The sequence below is a fragment of the Bos mutus genome, chromosome 24 (assembly GCF_027580195.1).
Source record: "Bos mutus isolate GX-2022 chromosome 24, NWIPB_WYAK_1.1, whole genome shotgun sequence".
Taxonomy (NCBI): Eukaryota; Metazoa; Chordata; class Mammalia; order Artiodactyla; family Bovidae; genus Bos; species Bos mutus.
Window position 1 is genome coordinate 54377574 of NC_091640.1, and position 19789 is coordinate 54397362.

At 41.0% G+C, this 19789-nt stretch overlaps 1 protein-coding gene across 1 annotated transcript in view; it reads right to left on the reverse strand.

The window, feature by feature from the left end:
* CCDC68 (coiled-coil domain containing 68) overlaps positions 1-19789 on the reverse strand; it is a 41540-nt gene that overhangs the window by 4717 nt on the left and 17034 nt on the right. Inside the window, 3 exon segments of the mRNA XM_005899804.2 lie at positions 1857-1933; positions 11637-11720; positions 13018-13123. Of these exon segments, the coding sequence (XP_005899866.2) occupies positions 1857-1933; positions 11637-11720; positions 13018-13123 (267 nt within the window).

Genomic DNA, 19789 nt, shown 5'->3' on the forward strand with positions numbered 1-19789 from the left:
GAGAATCCCAGGGACGGGGGAGCCTGGTGGGCTGCTGTTTATGGGGTCGCACAGAGTCAGACACGACTGAAGCAACTTAGCAACCATTATAGACACATCATTACTATTGGAACTTCATAAAAAATCATAAACCAAAGGTCATACTCAGTCCAGTTTCCCTGCTTCAATTAGGAAACTTTCCCATTTGGCCTTTCCCAAGTCACAGGAGGAAAAAAGTCTTTAAAACTACCCTTATTAATTAACTGAAGCTAAAAGGATTGGCCATAGAAGTCACTGTCTCAAATTCATCCTCCTTGTACCAGCCCGAGTCTCAGCACTCAATACGGTCAATACAGAGACCACCTGTTGCTCCCGCCTTTCCTCCACTCTTGATTCCATTCCCTCCAGGTCAGAACAGCTGAGACTGGCCATGATGGTCCGTGACTCCAGGAGAATGTACCCAGTAAGGCAGCTAAAGTTGACCATCCTCCCTTCCCTTGGAAAGTCTGGCTTGCTGTTTTAAGATTTTTTTATATGGACCATTTAAAAAGCCTTTATTGAATTTGTTCCAATATTGCTTCTGTCCTTTATGTTTTGGTTTTCTGGCCATGACGTATACAGTATCTCAGCTCCTGAAGCAGGGATAGAACCTGCATCCCCTCTGTTGGAAGGTGAAGTCTTAACCACAAGGCCACCAGGAAAGTCATCACATTTGCCTTTCTAGTCTAAAATCTTCATCTCTTCCCCTCATGAAGTGACTATTTTTTTTTTTTCGTTGCTTCTAAAATGTAGGCATTTCACCCAATATTACACTTCTTAGGCTCAATTTTTCTTTATTAGATGCTGCAGGGCTACTGGCCAAAAAAGTTAATAACTTAGCATCTGGGGGCCCAGAGATTTTAGAAAGCTTGATCCTTAATGGCTCCATCTCTAGTCTCTAATTACATACATCATTAGCAAAGTGAAGCATGGTTGCAGGGTGTTTTGAAAAGGGCGATAGATCTGCCTGAATTCCTAGACTGATGCTAATCATAGGGGACCTGATTTCTTCATGTCAGGCACTGTGCAGAGGAGTTTCAGAAAATGGGTTTCTGCCCTAGAGAGACCAGACGGGGAAATTTAAAAGCTGCCAGAACAGGAAGTTTTTAATCACTTTCAAAATGATTCATGTAATTACAGACTATGTTTTCTTTTAAGTGATAATTTCATGGAGTATTATGGAAATGAGATTTGAACTCAGAAGTCTTTTTTTCCACCAACCTGTCACTTCAGATTCTGTCAACATTAGAAAGTGATTTGATGGTTTCAACTATCATTTCCATTGCTTTACGGGTCATTATCACTGCCTCATTCACTCATTATTAGGTAGTTATTAAAGACACTTGTCCTTAACAATATAGGAAATAAAGTGGAAAATAAAGAACTATTCTTGCCCTCTTGACATTTACAATCTCTTTGATTTGAGATACAGACATGGAAATTTAACTAAATACACACTTTTTATGATTAAAATGCCTATCAATGGCACAGAAAATACAAGCAATGGAGGAACAAGAATGGTAGAGGGGATAATCTGTACTGTTTGGAGTAAGTGTTGAAGCCAAGACTGGGCTTGCTTTATACCAAAGAGGAGGGAAAAGATACCTACATTTATTCATTCATTTATTCATAAAGTATTCATACATCAGATTTCAGGGATTCAGTCAGTGGTAAGCAAGATCAATACAGTTCCCATTCTCAAAGAACTGGGAGACAGACAGAAAACACAGGATTACATAAGTATTCACGGACTGGATTCTTACTCAAGTGGGATGAATGTCAAACATGTTCAACAGGAGTCACGAAGCCAGAAGGTGGTGGGGGAAGAAAGGCCTTACCTTGTAGAGACAGCCTTAGATACCTTCGTCCCGGGAGTTTCAGGCCAGAGCGCCACCTTGGTTTTTAGTTCTTTGTTCTAAAATTGAAAACAAAAAAAACAAAACGTGCAGAGATCACACAGGCAGCACATTTACTGGTCCCACACTCAGTAATCCTGGTTGACCCACACCTACATCCCTCCTCAGCAGTCAGTTTGCTGTTCCAGTCACTCTGTTAGAACACAGAACATAAGCGTGTTGAGGCCCTAAATATCACTTCCAAAAACACACACCTTGAAAAATGCCTAATTTACCAAGGGATTCAAATTTAGTATTTTGGCTTAGCTTCTGAAATTCAGCAGCTGAACTCTGTTTCATTTTACAGTTTCTTTTATAGGGACAGATGCAAAGAACTTCATGAAACAACTTTATTAAAGAACCTTTTGAAAGATATCCACAATATTGATTACACATTTGTCTTTCTGGTGCAATCTCTTGATTAGAAACTCCATGAACACAGGCACCATCTGTTCTTTCGGTTCATGGGATCCTTAGTTTCAATTTTCTCATCGAAGCCTCTGTTTCTTCCTCTCTATACTAGTGGTAAATGATACACAGCCTATCTATCATATATAAGGTGGAAGAAACATATCATATGATCATATTTCAAATCTGGATGCACCTTGGACTTCCTTGGTTTACCTGGGCCTATAAGACAAGGTGACATTGGCGAGGTGGAGAAAGGGAGAGAAAAGCATGGAGGCGCAGTTCTGAAAGCGTACGGCTGAGGTCAAGTGTTAACATCCCCTGGGAAACTGACTGCTTCCAAATAGGAAAAGGAGTGCGTCAAGGCTGTATATTGTCACCCTGTTTATTTAACTTATATGCAGAGTACATCATGAGAAACGCTGGACTGGAAGAAACACAAGCTGGAATCAAGATTGCCGGGAGAAATATCAATAACCTCAGATATGCAGATGACACCACCCTTATGGCAGAAAGTGAAGAGGAACTCAAAAGCCCCTTGATGAAAGTGAAAGAGGAGAGTGAAAAAGTTGGCTTAAAGCTCAACATTCAGAAAACGAAGATCATGGCATCCGGTCCCACCAATTCATGGGAAATAGATGGGGAAACAGTATCAGACTTTATGTTTCTGGGCTCCAAAATCACTACAGACGGTGACTGCAGCCATGAAATTAAAAGACGCTTACTCCTTGGAAGGAAAGTTATAACCAACCTAGATAGCATATTGAAAAGCAGAGACATTACTTTGCCAACAAAGGTCCGTCTAGTCAGGTCAGATCAGATCAGATCAGATCAGTCGCTCTCTCGTGTCCGACTCTTTGCGACCCCATGAATCGCAGCACGCCAGGCCTCCCTGTCCATCACCAACTCCCGGAGTTCACTGAGATTCACATCCATTGGGTCAGTGATGCCATCCAGCCATCTCAGCCTCTGTCATCCCCTTCTCCTCCTGCCCCCAGTCCCTCCCAGCATCAGAGTCTTTTCCAGTGAGTCAACTCTTTGTATGAGGTGGCCAAAGTACTGGAGTTTCAGCTTTAGCATCATTCCTTCCAAAGAAATCCCAGGGCCGATCTCCTTCAGAATGGACTGGTTGGATCTCCTTGCAGTCCAAGAGACTCTCAAGAGTCTTCTCCAACACCACAGTTCAAAAGCATCAATTCTTCAGCGCTCAGCCTTCTTCACAGTCCAACTCTCACATCCATACATGACCACAGGAAAAACCATAGCCTTGACTAGATGGACCTTTGTTGGCAAAGTAATGTCTCTGCTTTTCAATATGCTATCTAGGTTGGTCATAACTTTCCTTCCAAGGAGTAAGCGTCTTTTAATTTCATGGCTGCAGTCACCGTCTGTAGTGATTTTGGAGCCCAGAAAAATAAAGTCGAACACTGTTTCCACTGTTTCCCCATCTATTTCCCATGAAGTGGTGAGACCGGATGCCATGATCTTCGTTTTCTGAATGTTGAGCTTTAAGCCAACTTTTTCACTCTCCTCTTTCACTGTCATCGATAGGCTTTGAGTTCCTCTTCACTTTCTGCCATAAGGGTGGTGTCATCTGCATATCTGAGGTTATTGATATTTCTCCCGGCAATCTTGATTCCAGTTTGTGTTTCTTCCAGTCCAGCGTTTCTCATGATGTACTCTGCATATAAGTTAAATAAACAGGGTGACAATATATAGCCTTGACGAACTCCTTTTCCTATTTGGAACCAGTCTGTTGTTCCATATCCAGTTCTAACTGTTGCTTCCTGACCTGCATACAAATTTCTCAAGAGGCAGATCAGGTGGTCTGGTATTCCCATCTCTTTCAGAATTTCCCAGTTTATTGTGATCCACACAGTCAAAGGCTTTAGCATAGCCAATAAAGCAGAAATAGATGTTTTTCTGGAACTCTCTTGGTTTTTCTATGATCCAGCAGATGTTGGCAATTTGATCTCTGGTTCCTCTGCCTTTTCTAAAACCAGCTTGAACATCAGGAAGTTCAGGGTTCACATATTGCTGAAGCCTGGCTTGGAGAATTTGGAGCATTACTTTACTAGCATGTGAGATGAGTGCAATTGTGAGGTAGTTTGAGCATTCTTTGGCATTGCCTTTCTTTGGCATTGGAATGAAAACTAACCTTTTCCAGTCCTGTGGCCACTGCTGAGTTTTCAAAATTTTCTGGCATATTGAGTGCAGCACTTTCACAGCATCATCTTTCAGGATTTGGAATAGCTCAACTGGAATTCCATCACCTCTACTAGCTTTGTTCGTAGTGATGCTTTCTAAGGCCCACTGGACATCACATTCCTGTGGTCATGTATGGATGTGAGAGTTGGACTGTGAAGAAGGCTGAGTGCCGAAGAATTGATGCTTTTGAACTGTGGTGTTGGAGAAGACTCTTGAGAGTCCCTTGGACTGCAAGGAGATCCAACCAGTCCATTCTGAAGGAGATCGGCCCTGGGATTTCTTTGGAAGGAATGATGCTAAAGTTGAAACTCCAGTACTTTGGCCACTTCATGCGAAGACTTGACTCATTGGAAAAGACTCTGATGCTGGGAGGGATTGGGGGCAGGAGGAGAAGGGGACGACAGAGGATGAGATGGCTGGATGGCATCACTGACTCGATGGACGTGAGTCTGAGTGAACTCCGGGAGTTGGTGATGGACAGGGAGGCCTGGCGTGCTGCGATTCATGGGGTCGCAAAGAGTCGGACACGACTGAGTGACTGATCTGATCTGATCTGGGAACCTATTAAGACTGCACATCCTCAATTCCCAACCAAGCCATTGAATCCGAAACCCAGGGTGGCCAAGTGATAGGTTTAAGATATCTGCTCACATAGGAAAGCCTATTGGACTGAAGGAGTGGTTTTCAGTGTTGATTGTATATTGGGATTACCTGGGAGATTTACAACCTACTGATGCCTGGGTCCTACACCCGAAGTTTCTGTTTCATTTGGTTGCATTCAGTGTTCTGGAGGTCTCAGAACTTCACAGGTGATACTAATGTGCAGTGAAGATGAAGACCCACTGAACTAAGGAAAGCCAAGACAAGATATGAACTTTGCACCTTCTCATCCCTCAGCATCTACATGGAATAATAATGAAAAATGAAGCAAAATTCTTCCTACATGAATCATTTCACTGTGATATTTCAAGAGTTAAGTGCCTAAATCTCACCAGGAAAGGTATTTCGAATGTGACAAACTGGTGATGAAGGTGTTCCTTGTATAATGGAGATAAATTGAGTATGCATTCCAAACAAGTGCCCACATTTATCAGGGCCAAGTACAAGACTCAGAAAAACTCCTTTCTGTACAATACTTCATAAGTCACGAAGCACAACCTGAAACTCAATATCATGATGACAACAAGCACTGGAATAAAAATATTGCTGTGGCTGGACAAGTATGTAGAAATTATTGGGAGTTTTTCCCAAACAAACTCCTACTTTCTCAAGTTGTTAGGTTCCAAAAAATACAGAAGTATAAGTGTTATCATCTTAGACATTTTCACATATTTCAACTTCTGTGGTGATTTATTTCATCAAATAGAATTAGGTCTTTAATTTTTATTCATGGACTTTCATATGCTTTAATTATATCATTAGTTTACAAAATTATAAATTAATGGCCAGAGTAAGTCCACCATTATTGAATCTACCCAAGGATAGTTCACTGATACAGTTTTCCAAAAGAACTGAATTTTTGCATAGTTAAACTGCTAGAAAAACAGTCTTGGAAGTAAATTAAATTTTAGGGATGGTGGTGATTACATAAAGTAGGATACTCTTCAAAGTCTAGAAAATGGAGTAATTTCTGAAGATGCATCTCCATATGAGCAGGTCATTAGTGAAGACATTAGAAATGCATGAAATGTAAGATAAATTTCAGAGCTGTAAATTAAGATGATGAAGATACGCCAAGTAGAAAGAAAAGTAAGTAATTTTGGCAGAGTTAAGCAGAAATTTCCTGGTGAGACTTAAAAGAGGTTTAAAATCCTCAAAGATTGAAAAGAAAAAAGAGAGCAGATTTAGATGAGTGAATTTTTATTCCCCTTGTGGAGGGGAAAAAAAAAAATCCCTGCTAGGTTAGAAAAAAAGTATTTGTTTTCATGATTCAAAACTCTAGAAAATAGAAAAAAAATTAATGTAATAGCTGTGACAATGGCCCAAATACATATAAATGACCCTGAAAATTTAACATTATAACTATTCATTTCTAAATATATATGCTAAATGTATAGAAATAAATATCATTTCTAAATTTATATACCTATGTATATATTTTGCACATACATACACTTATTTGATCACGCAGATAAGTAGATAGTGGGGGAAGAAAAGCATGTGCTTCAAGCCAGGAAGACTTGAAATGCAGCTGAGTCATTTTGAACAAGTGTCTTAATTTCTCCAAATCTCAGTTTACTCCCTTAGGGAATGTAGTAATTAATAACTTTCACCCAAAGTAGCTTTGAGGATTAAACAAAATGAAATATGCAGCATGCCTTCAAAGAGACACGTGTGTTGATTATGGATGAGAAAAAGATGCTGTCTATGTGGTTTAGAAAGTTGACATCTTTAAAGGGGTTGTTCAGCTCTGGTGATCAATTTTTCATAAACAGAATCAGCTCACACTGTTATTTCAAAATAGGTCACGGTCTTAAGTTTGTAATGCAAGTACACCCCTGCACATGTCACTCCAGTTTAAGACCTTCTTAACAAAGTACTGACCAGGGCTAGACTAGAAACAGGCTCACTCCAGATCAAGCACTCACTCAATTCAGGTACCTAGTTCAAGAGCACAGGCTCAGAGATGCCCTTCCTGACTCCCATCACTTTGTAACTGTCACACTGTTTTGCTCTTCTTGGAGCAGTTACCCCTCCCTAATTAAGCTGTGCGTTGATTTGTTCATGTATTTATTGTACACATCTTCAATTAAAATAAAGCTAGATGAGGTCAGGACAGTCTGTCCTGTTTATGCCATATATTTACCTCTTGGAACATTTCCTGGTACATCATAAACACACAAAACTATTTGCTGAATAAATAAATTAATGTGGCTTGGATGAGTTTTATTAAAGCTGAAATGGGCATTAAAACATTCCCTGCAGGGCAGGAAACTATTTATCTGCTGAAGATAATACATTTCAAAATCATAAAGACATTCATCAATACCACTATAATTTGAAGACTTTTTATGTAAAAAAGTGTTAAAAAAAATAGTAGTTTGACTCAGCTTCATACAGAGAATCTTAGGCAGTACTGAGAGATGCTGTCCCATCACTATGGGTTTTTTTTTAGTGAAGAGGCTATAGGAATTGCAGCCTTGTATAGATGGACTGCACGCAACCAAGAAGTTTCATGAAGGGAATGCAATCTGTTGCTTCCTCCTATTACACTGAATGGCTAGTCAGCAATTATTTGCTAAATTTGAGGATACAGAAGCAATACAATGGGAGCAAAACATTTTTCTGGTTTAACTATTACACCAAAAGGCCAATTGGCCTTAGTAGTGTATGGGTCGCCAGGTTACTTAGGACAGTAAAATTAGCTTTGGGGATGATGCAGATAGAGACACAACTAAAGAACATAAGACTGACTTAGAAGCAGTAGCACCCTTGATGCCCTGACTGTGAAGAGGGCTGGCACTTAATTAGGGATGACCAGAGCCTAAAACCATAATGAAAGATCAAAAAAAGAAGACAACCTCTCCAATTGAAATGTACTACAGATTATGATGGAATTCCCTGGTAGCTCAAATGGTAGAGTCTACCTGCCATGCGGGAGACCCAGGTTCAATCCCTGAGGCCACCCACTCCAGTATTCTTGCCTGGAAAATCCCATGGACGGAAGAGCCTGGCGGGCTACAGCCCGTGGGGTCGCAGAGTCAGACATGGCTGAGTCGTCACTGAGTGAGAGTGACGGATTATGATAATTAAAGCAGAAGGAGCCAAACAGGCAGATACACCACTGGCACTGATTCGCAGCGTAGAAATTTAGCCTAGGATACATAGGTGTTTCAAATTCATAATGGAAGCCCAGACTGCTGAATAGGGAAACAACTAAAAAGTTAGATCCCTACCTCACACCTGACTGCTTTGAATTACAAATAAACTTGGATCTGAAGGAGAATCCCAGCTCAAAATGGGAATCTGAGCACTAGTGTTTTTCATCTCAACTTTCTTAGATTTCATTAAAACAATAGCAAAGGATTTTTAAATGCTCAAATCCCTTAATAATAAAGAGGGTAAAAAAGAGGGCTATTAGCAGGTCAGAAATGTCAGAACTGAAGGACTGAAAGTGAGCTAAGGTGCAGCTGCGGCAGCTGAAGGAGATGTCTGACCCAGCAGACACGGAAAATCAGAGCATGTACCAACAATCTTAAAGATGGATCTGGTCTTTGAGTTACCAATTCTGTTTCTAAAACTTTATCTTGAGGAAGGAAGCAATTATACAAATAATCAGTAAAGTACTTGTACAAGTACATTGAGTTCATTGCTGTTTACAAAAAGCTATCCTGGAAAGCAAGCCAACAGTAGGGATGAAGTTAATTAGATTGTTCCATAACAGTACGGTGGAAACTTTGGTGGCTAATTAAAAGGATAATGTTAATTTAATTTGACTGGTAAGCAAAGACCTTCTTATTATACCTTAGAATGGCCTAAGGGCCTTTCATGATCTAACCCCTTAGATTAGAAGCACCCACAATGGCCTCCTGTCTGGCTACCTGACATGCCCTACCACCCAATTTCCACGAAGTTCACACTGAAATTCATTTTTCTAGAGACAGTCTTCCCACCCACCAACCTAAATGGCCCACATACACTCCTCCACCCAGGTGTCACTGCCTGAGCGTCTTATCCTTTTCCTGCAGAACCTTTCCATGATACCATTAGTTACATGTTAGTGTATTTCTATCTGTCTCCCTCACTAGATACTACATTCCAGAGAGCAAGGTTCACGTCTATTTTGGTTTTTTCCCCAAACTTAGTGCCAACACCACAGTACCCACTCAGTAAGAATTTACAGACTTAATTACATAATTAATGACATGGAAAAAGTTGATGAAACAAAAGTTTACAATAAAATGGTGCCATATATTGTCTGTACCTTTAATATATGCACACAAGTATGTAACAGGCACAAAATTCCTACAGAAAGAGAGATAGACATAACCGTGCTGAATAACTGCCCATGGGCAGTACATTTGAGTGATTTTCTTGTTATATTTGCTTATCCGTCTTTCCTACTTTGTACAGGATGAATGAACATACGTTAGTTATGTAAAAAGAGAAAAACAGTTATTAAAATACGTTAAGAGAAAATATTTTATAAATAACATTTGCCAAAGGCTACTATGTAAGAAAAGCTGTGAAGAAATGCCTTTAGAGACGTTTCTTCTGAGGAAGAGGCTCTAATGTGACCTGAATCACATCACCGGATGTAAACCGAGAAGCAGTTACAGGTGCTTGAGTGGACATAAATCTGAGACAACTATTCTACAGTCACTACATTTTTCAGCTCGACAGAGCTGTGAGCCTCAAACAAACAGTTCCTGATAACCTAGATTAGGTGAGAATCTAAGGAAAACCCAAGATTCCATGAGCTTACCCTCTAGAATAAAGACAACAGTGGTCCTCTAGGAAGGCAGAAATGGCAAGACAAGGAGATGGCTACAAGACTTAAGATGCAAAATACTTGCAGCTTTTTTCCTTCTGTTTGAGGAAAGCAGAAAGAATGTGAAGCTGGGAGGAATGGGGAGGCGTGTGCTAGGAGTCAGATCACTGCGCTCCTCTCTGGTCTGTCCGGGGCAGCAGCACAGCTCCAAAGGACGAAATTTCCACAGAAGGCAGAGCATCTCTGTTTTTCACGGAATAGCACAGCGTGACACACAGAGGGTCCACAATACCGAGGGATGAAGTAGAAAGGTGAGCAGGCCCAGGCAGCCCGTGAAGAGTCACTCAACAGAGACAGGAGGGGTGACTGCACACCAAGCAAAGCTGGGCGGGAGGCACAGACGTCCTCAAGCGCTCCAACAACCACGAGGCTTTGCTGTGCTTCCTGCGAGCGGAGGGGCAGTGGGGGAACACCACCAGCCTAGGACTGCAGCTGAACGCCTAAAAAGGGCTTCCCCATCAAGAGGGGACGCAGTGAAGTTGCTCAGTCGTGTCCGACTCTTTGCAATCCCATGGACTGTAGCCTACCAGGCTCCTCCATCAATGGGATTTCCCAGGAAAGAATACTGGAGTGGGTTGCCATTTCCTTCTCCAGGGGATCTTCCTGACTCAGGGATCAGACCAGGGTCTCCCACATTGCAGTCAGACACTTTACAGTCTGAGCCACCAGGGAAGCCAGCCCAAGACGGGATGACTGGGCAGAAAATCACGGTGTATCACAGTCAATTATAGATTCATGGTAAGTTTTAAAACACTGAAACATAAGAAAATTTCTATTAGGTTCTTGAAGTCAGTGAGCCCTGAGGCAAAGCTTGCATGCCCTGATGGATGTGGACGAAGAAAGAGGAGAGAAGACGTCTCAAGATGGGGGGAAAGAAGGAGACAGCAAGCCTGGCTCTCTGGCTGAGCTGATTTCAGACAACAGGGGCCTTGACCAAGCTTCTGATTCAAGTCTACATGGAGAGATAGTACCACTGAGCTCCCCAAGAGAGAAAGTATTTCTGAAAATTTGAATGAACCTTTAACAATGACTTAATATTGATGTGTGTTCACTCACTCAGTCATGTCTGACTCTGCAAGCCCAGGGACGGAAGCCTGCCAGGCTCCTCTGTCCATGGGATTTTCCAAGCAAGAATACTGGAGTGGGTTGCCATGTCCTTCTCCAAAGGATCTTCCCAACCTAGGGATTGAACCTGGATCTCCTGCATTGCAGGCAGATTCCTTACCATCTGAGCCACCAGGAAAGCCCATGATATTGATAATAAATAATTATTAAGAGTACCTCCCTGGCAAAGCTATAATTCTTATGCATAGAAGATGAACACACATTCACAAAAAGACACTCATAGACAGACACACACACCTGCATTCACACATAGACACAGACAATCACAGTTCCACAGACAATCACACAGTCACACACAATCACAGACACACACATTCACATACAGACATATACTTGGACATAGTGTCACACCGCTACACCATTACACAAGGAACTCACGTACAGGCGTGTCACACACACACAGAGGACACAGTCATATACAGACTCCCAGATACACTGAACATGCACACACTCACATTCACACCGAAATATACAATAGATGCCTTCCTTACCTGGGCTTCCAGTATGTTAACTTTTTCTTGCAGATCTTCAATTCTCTTATCTTGTTCTTTTAAATTATTTTTTAAGGCCTCCATCTAAGAATTGAGAAACAGAAATGAAAAAATCTTACCAGACAACAGAGAATAGTTCCTTAAGTCAGAAATTGTACAGGTTTCTGTGGTCAAATAATGTTTATCAAATAAACAAAATTAAATCCCGAGCATTAGCAGACTCAGCAGGCTACAGAAAATAGCAGGACAAATTGGCACCTGGGGACAAGAAGGCACACAGCTGGTGCGATTAAACGTTTTAATCTTTAGAAAACCTGTCTAAGCCAAGCTCAGCAGGATGCATCCTGTAGGAAGCAACACGGGTCCTTGTCTGTGACTCATCCCCACAATGCTTTCCTCCTGCAGAAGCAGAGGCTGGTGGACATGGTGGAAAGCCACAGCCTGGCACAGGGCGACTCCCTGCAGCGGAGATCTGGTCAACCAGCAGCATGTTAAGGTAAGTCCACTTTGCTTTGGAGGAACATCTGCTAAGAGGCAACGTGGGGGTGATGGGGAGGTGGGGTGATGAAGTCCAGGATGATGCCGTGAGAGAGGAAGCATGTGGATTCCAAGGCCACTTCTGCCATTTAAATACTGTGGACCTCAGCCTTCTCATCTGTAAAATGGGATGCCCCCTCCATCCTCCCTGGCTCTCAAATTGCCATGATTCAACTCTTTGGCCTTTTGGTGAGATCTAGCCAACCAAGTACAAATGCTGCAATCGTGTTAGAAAGGCATTTGCATTATTTGGAAGGACTCCATTTAGAAACGAATATTATATAGCAAACAAAAATGAGGGTCTGGTTTTAAGTCTAAAGCAAATTCCCAAATCAGATCAATATAAATATTGACGTAAATTGAGTGTGCAATTTACCATCCATCTGGCTGCCACCACAACGACCTCTTTCACCTGCCGAGATGTTTCCAGTGAAGAAGGGCCAGAACCATCCCTGTGCTAACACACCCCCTATGTAAATTAACCGTTTTTCATGAAATAATGAAAACAGATCATTTCTTCCCTAAGAAGGCTGAATCTCTTAATCTAAAAAATCTTCTAAAGAACAGTGTACATTACCTGGCTCAGAACACTGTAAAAAAAAAAAAATCACTGAAACCTCTAAAGAGTAAATATAATTTCCCAAAGATGTTCATTGAGAACATCACAGGTGTGGGCAAAGAGACAAAAGAGGACACTGAAAACAGAGCCATGTCTCATGGGAATAAAAAGGAACCGTCAGTGGGGAGAAGAATCTCAGTTGCAGAGTCCAGACAAGGCGTGTGTATTTGGTCTTCTCGCTGTAAACCTACCATCTGCCAGAGAAACACACTTGATTAACCTGACCTCCTGAATGACACTGCGCAGGTTCTGATGCTGGGAGTGAATCACAAACTGCAGATGTGAGATCTGCTCCTGGAGGAGGGAAATCTCCTTTTGAAGATCCTGGCAACTGGAAATGCAAAGGAAAAAAGAAAGATTTGCTAATGCATTATACAGCTATTTTTACAGCTGTGCTACCTAGCTCTCCTCCTACACTACTCTCCTACTGGGCAACGAGCGGGTAGAATGCCTTATGCCAAACAAGACAGATGAAGGCAAACAGCCACGAAGCAGCCTCTGATTAGCTCAGACATGAACTTGAATGTAAAGATCAGTTCATGTCAAAAGCTCCTCTGTGGCCACCTGTGACTTCCCTCCTTCCAGCAGGTAGCTGAGTCAAGTTGGACTGAGCCAGATGAAGCACTGACATAACTAATCTGTCTCACCTATGGGAGCTCCATAGACCTAGCAGCCATAACACACAGATGATTACATGGGATAGTAGGATTAGAACATAGGGCCAGGAATTTTCGTATATATCTGAAACCAGTTTTCAAGGATACAGGGTTTAATATATGTAGTGAATTGCCTGTGTTTGCCTTTTAGGGGAGGAGGAGGAGTTTCTTGTTTTTGTTAGTTTAACTACCTGTAAATAAGGCAAGAAAAAAAATTAAATTCTGGCTAATATTTTGAGTGCATATCAACCTTGGTGAAGAAAGATGAGTGAAGTTTGAATTTAGATTATTCATCCTTTCCCAAAGCTCCGTTTAGGTAACTGGTACTGATTACACAGCTTTGACTATTTCTCTTCTTTTCACTATTATGAGAGTTTGAGGCAAAATGCCTTGTGGCAAGACCACCAAACTTGGGAGCATTGTAACTTTGGAATCACACAATCTTTCTAAGCCTCAGTACAACAGATATAATAATCCTTACCTTTACAGCACTACAAGATTGCATGGTACATTTTAAGAGGTAAAGTGAATGTGCTTTTGGAAAATGAGTTCTTACAAAGTACTATTTTATTTTAGCTTATTATGGCTTTACAATTAGTAGCCAAGATCCAATGCAATCACAGTTTTGACTTTTTATAGTCTACAAATTTTACAAAGGTCGTGGAAATTCATGTGACACTACAGAACTTGTTCTTATTTTTAAAAAAGAGTTTCCATTGTTTTACATCCTGTACTAAAACATTGCTTCTCAAACTCAATATGTATTGGAAGATCTTATTAAATTGTCAGGAATCTTACTAAATGCATACTCTGATCCAACAGGCCGGGGTAGGGTCTGAGAGTCTGCAGTTCCAACATGCTCTCGGTGTTCCAATGATTTTGATGGTCCATGAGCCAGGCTTTGAGTGCTCTGAGTAGGACAGTACTAAACACTACGGTTCACTCAATAATGTTTAATATATAATAAAGTTGCTTAAAACCAAGTAGCTTTCATGCAACTTGCAATATTTAAGACAATCTTAATTTTCCCCTTGTTCAGTCTTGTTTAAGAGAGCTTTAAAAAGAGTTTGCTTTACTGTAGAAAAAATTGCTATAGAAAAAACTATAGTAATGTTTGCACAAGTACAAATGATGTATAAAGATAGCCATCATTATTTATCCTAAGGAATGAAATAATTTCTACTATAAAGTTCTATACAATTACATACCATATATATGTCATAAAATATAGTTTGTTATTGTCCACAATATTAAAAATGGAAACAATCTAGATGTTCATTTTCAGAAGACTGATAAAACTAATTATGCTATAACCACACCACTCTTATTTTACATTTACATATTTACAGCAGAGATAGACCAACAGACAATTTATATCAAAGATGATGCTACAGAATATTATTTAAAAAAAGATGGTATTTTCAACAAATGATATTGTAATAACTGGATACTCACAGGAAAAAAAGAAAAAGGAGATTAATCCTAACCTCACCTCATCAGAAAGTGAAGAAGAACTATAGAGCCTCTTGATGAAAGTGAAAGAGGAGAGCGGAAAAGTTGGCTTAAATCTCAACATTCAGAAAACTAAGATCATGGCATCCAGTCCCGTCACTTCATGGCAAATAGATGGGGAGACAGTGGCTGACTTTATTTTTGGAGGCTCCCAAGTCACTGCAGATGGTGATTGAAGCCATGAAATTAAAAGACATTTACTCCTTGGAAGGAAAGTTATGACCAACCTAGACAGCATATTAAAAATCAGAGACATTACTTTGTCAACAAAGGTCCATCTAGTCAAGGCTGTGGTTTTTTCCAGTAGTCATGTATGGATGTGAGAGATGGACTATAAAGAAAGCTGAACACTAGAGATGGACTATAAAGAAAGCTGAACACTGAAGAATTGATGCTTTTGAACTGCAGTGTTGGAGAAGACTCTTGAGAGTCCCTTGGACTGCAAGGAGATCCAAGCAGTCCATCCTAAAGAGATCAGTCCTGGGTGTTCATTGGAAGGACTGATGTTGACACTGAAACTCGAATATTTTGGCCACCTGATGTGAAGAGCTGACTCATTGGAAAAGACCTGATGTTAGGAAAAATTGAAGGCAGGAGGAGAAGGGGATGACAGAGGATGAGATGGTTGGATGGCATCACCGACTCAATGGACATGAGTTTGAGCGAGCTTCGGAAGCTGGGGATGGACAGGGAAGCCTAGAGTGCTGCAGTCATGGGGTCACAAAGAGTCGGACACGACTGAGTGATTGAACTGAATACCTCATCAAAAAAAAAATTCTATGTAAGATAAAACTGGGGACCCAAAAAAATTTCAGAAGGTAATATAGAAGAGTATTTTAATGAGTTTGGAATAGAGAAAGATTGTTAAAATCCTGGATTGGCAAAAAAGTTCATTTGGGTTTTTCCATATGATATTTTTGGCCAACCCAACAGGACTCAGAACAGTATTAACTGCAAAGGAAAAGACTAATAAGTTTGACTAGACAAAACCTTAAAACTACTGATCATCAAATGAAAGTTAATCAGATAGCCTCAGAATCTCAGTAACGTAAATGACTAACAAAGGCACTGTATCCAGAATATATAAAGAGCATCTATAAATCAAGGGCACGGGAACTCAGCAGAAAAATTAGAAAGTGACTTGAAGCACTTCACAAAAAGATGAGTTGTGGATATATGGATCAAAGAAGTACAGAAGGCAAACAGAAATCTGGCTGATAGCTAGTGCTAAGGTTCAAAACTGCTCCAGAGAGAAGAGAAAAAAAGAGAAAAGAAAAGAGGGAAAGAGCAGTCAGACTCAGGACTTTCCTGGGGGACAATGAGAAAGAACTTGGATGCTTTGCACAGCCAGGCTGGCTTTAAAAATTCATAAAATATGAAAATACTGTATATTAGTAAAGGTAAGTATTCAAAATGGTCTGATTTTGTCTTATGATGACCCAGAACTTGAGGACCAAATGTGAAAAGTGTTTAGAAGGATGGGGGTAGGTAGATGAGCTCCCCAAAATATAAAACTTGGGAAATTTCCCTGTGTATTTCACAAGAATATTACTATCAAGCTCATCATAGATAAATAAAAAATCAAAAATAGGTCTTAAGATGGAAGAAAAGTGTTTCTGGAAGCACTCTTGGAAGTGTAGGGCTTTCAGGATTGTCTGCATCAGACACTAGAACAGTGATTAAAGGACGTTGCAAAAAAAAAATCTCCTTTAAGCTTGTTCAGTAAATATAAGACCCAGTCATCCATTTAAGGTCTTTAAATGTGAGAATATACTAAATAAGCCACCATTTGAGCTCCCTTTAATCACTGTTATTTATCTTTCAGTTGAAGCACTCAGTCTTAATATTAAGATGTACTAAAGCAAAATATCAAGAAGAAATCTAACACAGACCAGGCCTAGGAAAGGAGGTCAAATGTCTGTATCCAGGATTTATGCTGCCTCCCAATGACTCAATATAAATACAAACTCAGTGTTGAAATTAAAATAAAATTGAAAAACTTCCTACTTCCAGGAAGATTCAAAAGATGTGGTTTTTTTCCCCATTCTTCCCAGTAAGTACAACCCCAAACCTGAACATTATATATAAACAAAAGCAAGAAGAAAGATAGGGCTTCCCAGGTGGCTCAGTGGTAAAGAGTCTGCCTGCAATGCAGGAGCCACAGGAGACACACGTTCAATCCCTGGGTCAGGAAGATCCCCTGAAGGAGGAAACGACAACCCACTCCAGTATTCTTGCTGGGACAATCCCATGGACAGAGAAGCCCAGTGGGCTACAGTCCGTGGAGTTGCATACAGTTGGACACAACTGAGCACATGTGTATGTAAGAAAGATGGAGAGAAAAGAAAAGACTGGTTTGGGACCCGGGATCCAGGGAACAACATAAGGATGAGTTCCCGGGGTTTTCTCTTTGAAGATCCCAGACTTGGAGCTGAGAAAGTCCACAGCCTGGGAATGGCAATGGCAGCAGACTAAAAAGCCCCAATTAAAAGAGAAGAAAATCTTGGCTCTATCCTGATGAAAAAGGGAACTGAGGATGCTCTCTCAATTTACCATGGAGAGATGGTGAACAGAGTATCATTTCTGGTCTTCTTCATGATAGAGTCCTTACTGTGCAAGAAAGGAAGTTACCCTCTCTTTAACTTGCAGAAACATGAAAACAAGCAGTTTTGTCTTTAGTAACACGGGATGACCGTATAATAAGTACTAGGTGAAATCCCATGGACGGAGGAGCCTGGTGGACTGCAGTCCATGGGGTTTCGAAGAGTCAGGCACGACTAAGCAACTTCACTTTCACTTTTCACTTTCATGCATTGGAGAAGGAAATGGCAAGCCACTCCAGTGTTCTTGCCTGGAGAATCCCAGGGACGGGGGAGCCTGTTGGGCTGCCATCCATGGGGTTGCACAAAGTCAGACACAACTGAAGCGACTTAGCAGCAGCAGCAGCAGGTGAGAAGCAAACCCTCAATCTCTCTGTTGGCCAATGTCTGCCAAAGATTTGGTCAAAGGAAATTGAGTTCTCTCCATCCAATTGTCAGGATACTTTAAAATCTATTCATCTGAGGTAGCATTATTGAACCTTCTCATATGTCTTCTGCTGCTCACTGTGAGTATGGCTTTGATCGAATTATTCTCTGACATCATGGTATCCTTTTTAAAAGCATTTTGTGAGGTACAGCTTCTGTGTTTACTGTAAGGGTTCAGTTGAACACATTGTTCATGGTGCTTTCTATGAGCTAATCCTAGAAACTGTTCTCTCTTCTCTGTAGGCATATTTTTTAAAAAAGAGACTTCTCCCAAAGAACTGGTTGGTTTTAGTCACATGGACATGGCAAATCACCAAACTAATCACAGTTTCCTCACTGGGTTGGCTGCTAGAAAATTTAAACTTTGTGAGGAGGTGTAGTGCTTCATTGTGGACTAACCTCATTATGTCCTGCTCCTGTATCTCCCTGATTTCCTCATCTAATTTACTTCCAGTTAAAGGATTGTTATGTTATGTAGTTTTTGTACACAATCTTACATTTCTTAGAATTCAGGGGGCATAAATATATAATTACAAAGAGTATGAAGAGCATAATAGTGGCCACATTTACACAGTCTCAGAATATAACACTTTTAAATCCTCGTACAGGACGTAAAGGTCCGTCTAGTCAAAGCGATGGTTTTTCAGTGGTCAGGTATGGATCTGAGAGTTGGACTATAAAGAAAGCTGAGTGCCGAAGAATTAATGCTTTTGAACCTTGATGTTGGAGAAGACTCTTGAGAGTCCCTTGGACAGCAAAGAGATCAAACCAGTCCATCCTAAAGGAAATCAGCCCTGAATATTCATTGGAAGGACTGATGCTGAAGCTGAAACTCCAATACTTTGGCCACCTGATACAAAGAACTGATTCACTGGAAAAGACCCTGATGCTGGGAAAGATTAAAGGCAGGAGGAGAAGGGTCAGAGGATGAAATGGTTGGATGGCATTACTGACTCAATGGGCTGAGTTTGGGCAAACTCCAGGAAATGGTGATGAACAGGGAAGTCTGGCGTGCTACAGTCCATGGGGTCACAAAGAGTTGGACATGACTGAGCAACTGAACTGAAAGCACATTTATTACCAGGGATTAAGACATTACGATATCTAGAGGAATGAAAATTCCAGAGGACATGTGAAGAGCTAGGTGCTGAGATACAAGCAGAATGCAGGGAAAGGGGCAACTGAAATTACATTGCATATATGAAGACGCCGCTGCTTCTGGGCACCTGTCACATATCCAAACACTGGGAACGTGAATAATCCAACATGGAATTCCCACTAGAGAGAGAGAAGATAGTGAGATCGGTGGCATCCTGGAGAATCTCTGAGACTGTGAAAGAATCACACTAGACTCTACAGGGACTCAGGTTTCCTGCTGTTTGGGATCTGATGTTTCTTCAGACCTTTATGGAGGCCATCAAAAAATGAGAGTCCTCAATAGAAGAGAGGATCACAAGAAGAAGAACAGGAGAGGCCAGGTCCTTACCTTTCCCAGGACAGATCACGGTGAAGAATAAGCTAAGACGTGGGTACAGCTCTGCTCACATTTCAACCAAACTCAGGGATTTCTATTGCTGGTCAAAATCTTCCCCATTGTCATTTTCCGTGATGGCACTAAGTGGGGTGGGGAGGCTTAAAAGAACCCTCAAAACTACTGTTAGAAACAAAAGTATGCTTTAACACTCAACCACGGGACTTCCCTGGCAGTCCAGTGGTTAAGACTCTGCCTTGCAAGGCAAGGGATGCGTATTCAATCTCTGGTCTGCAAACTAAGATCCCACATGCATCTAACCAAGCCTGTGC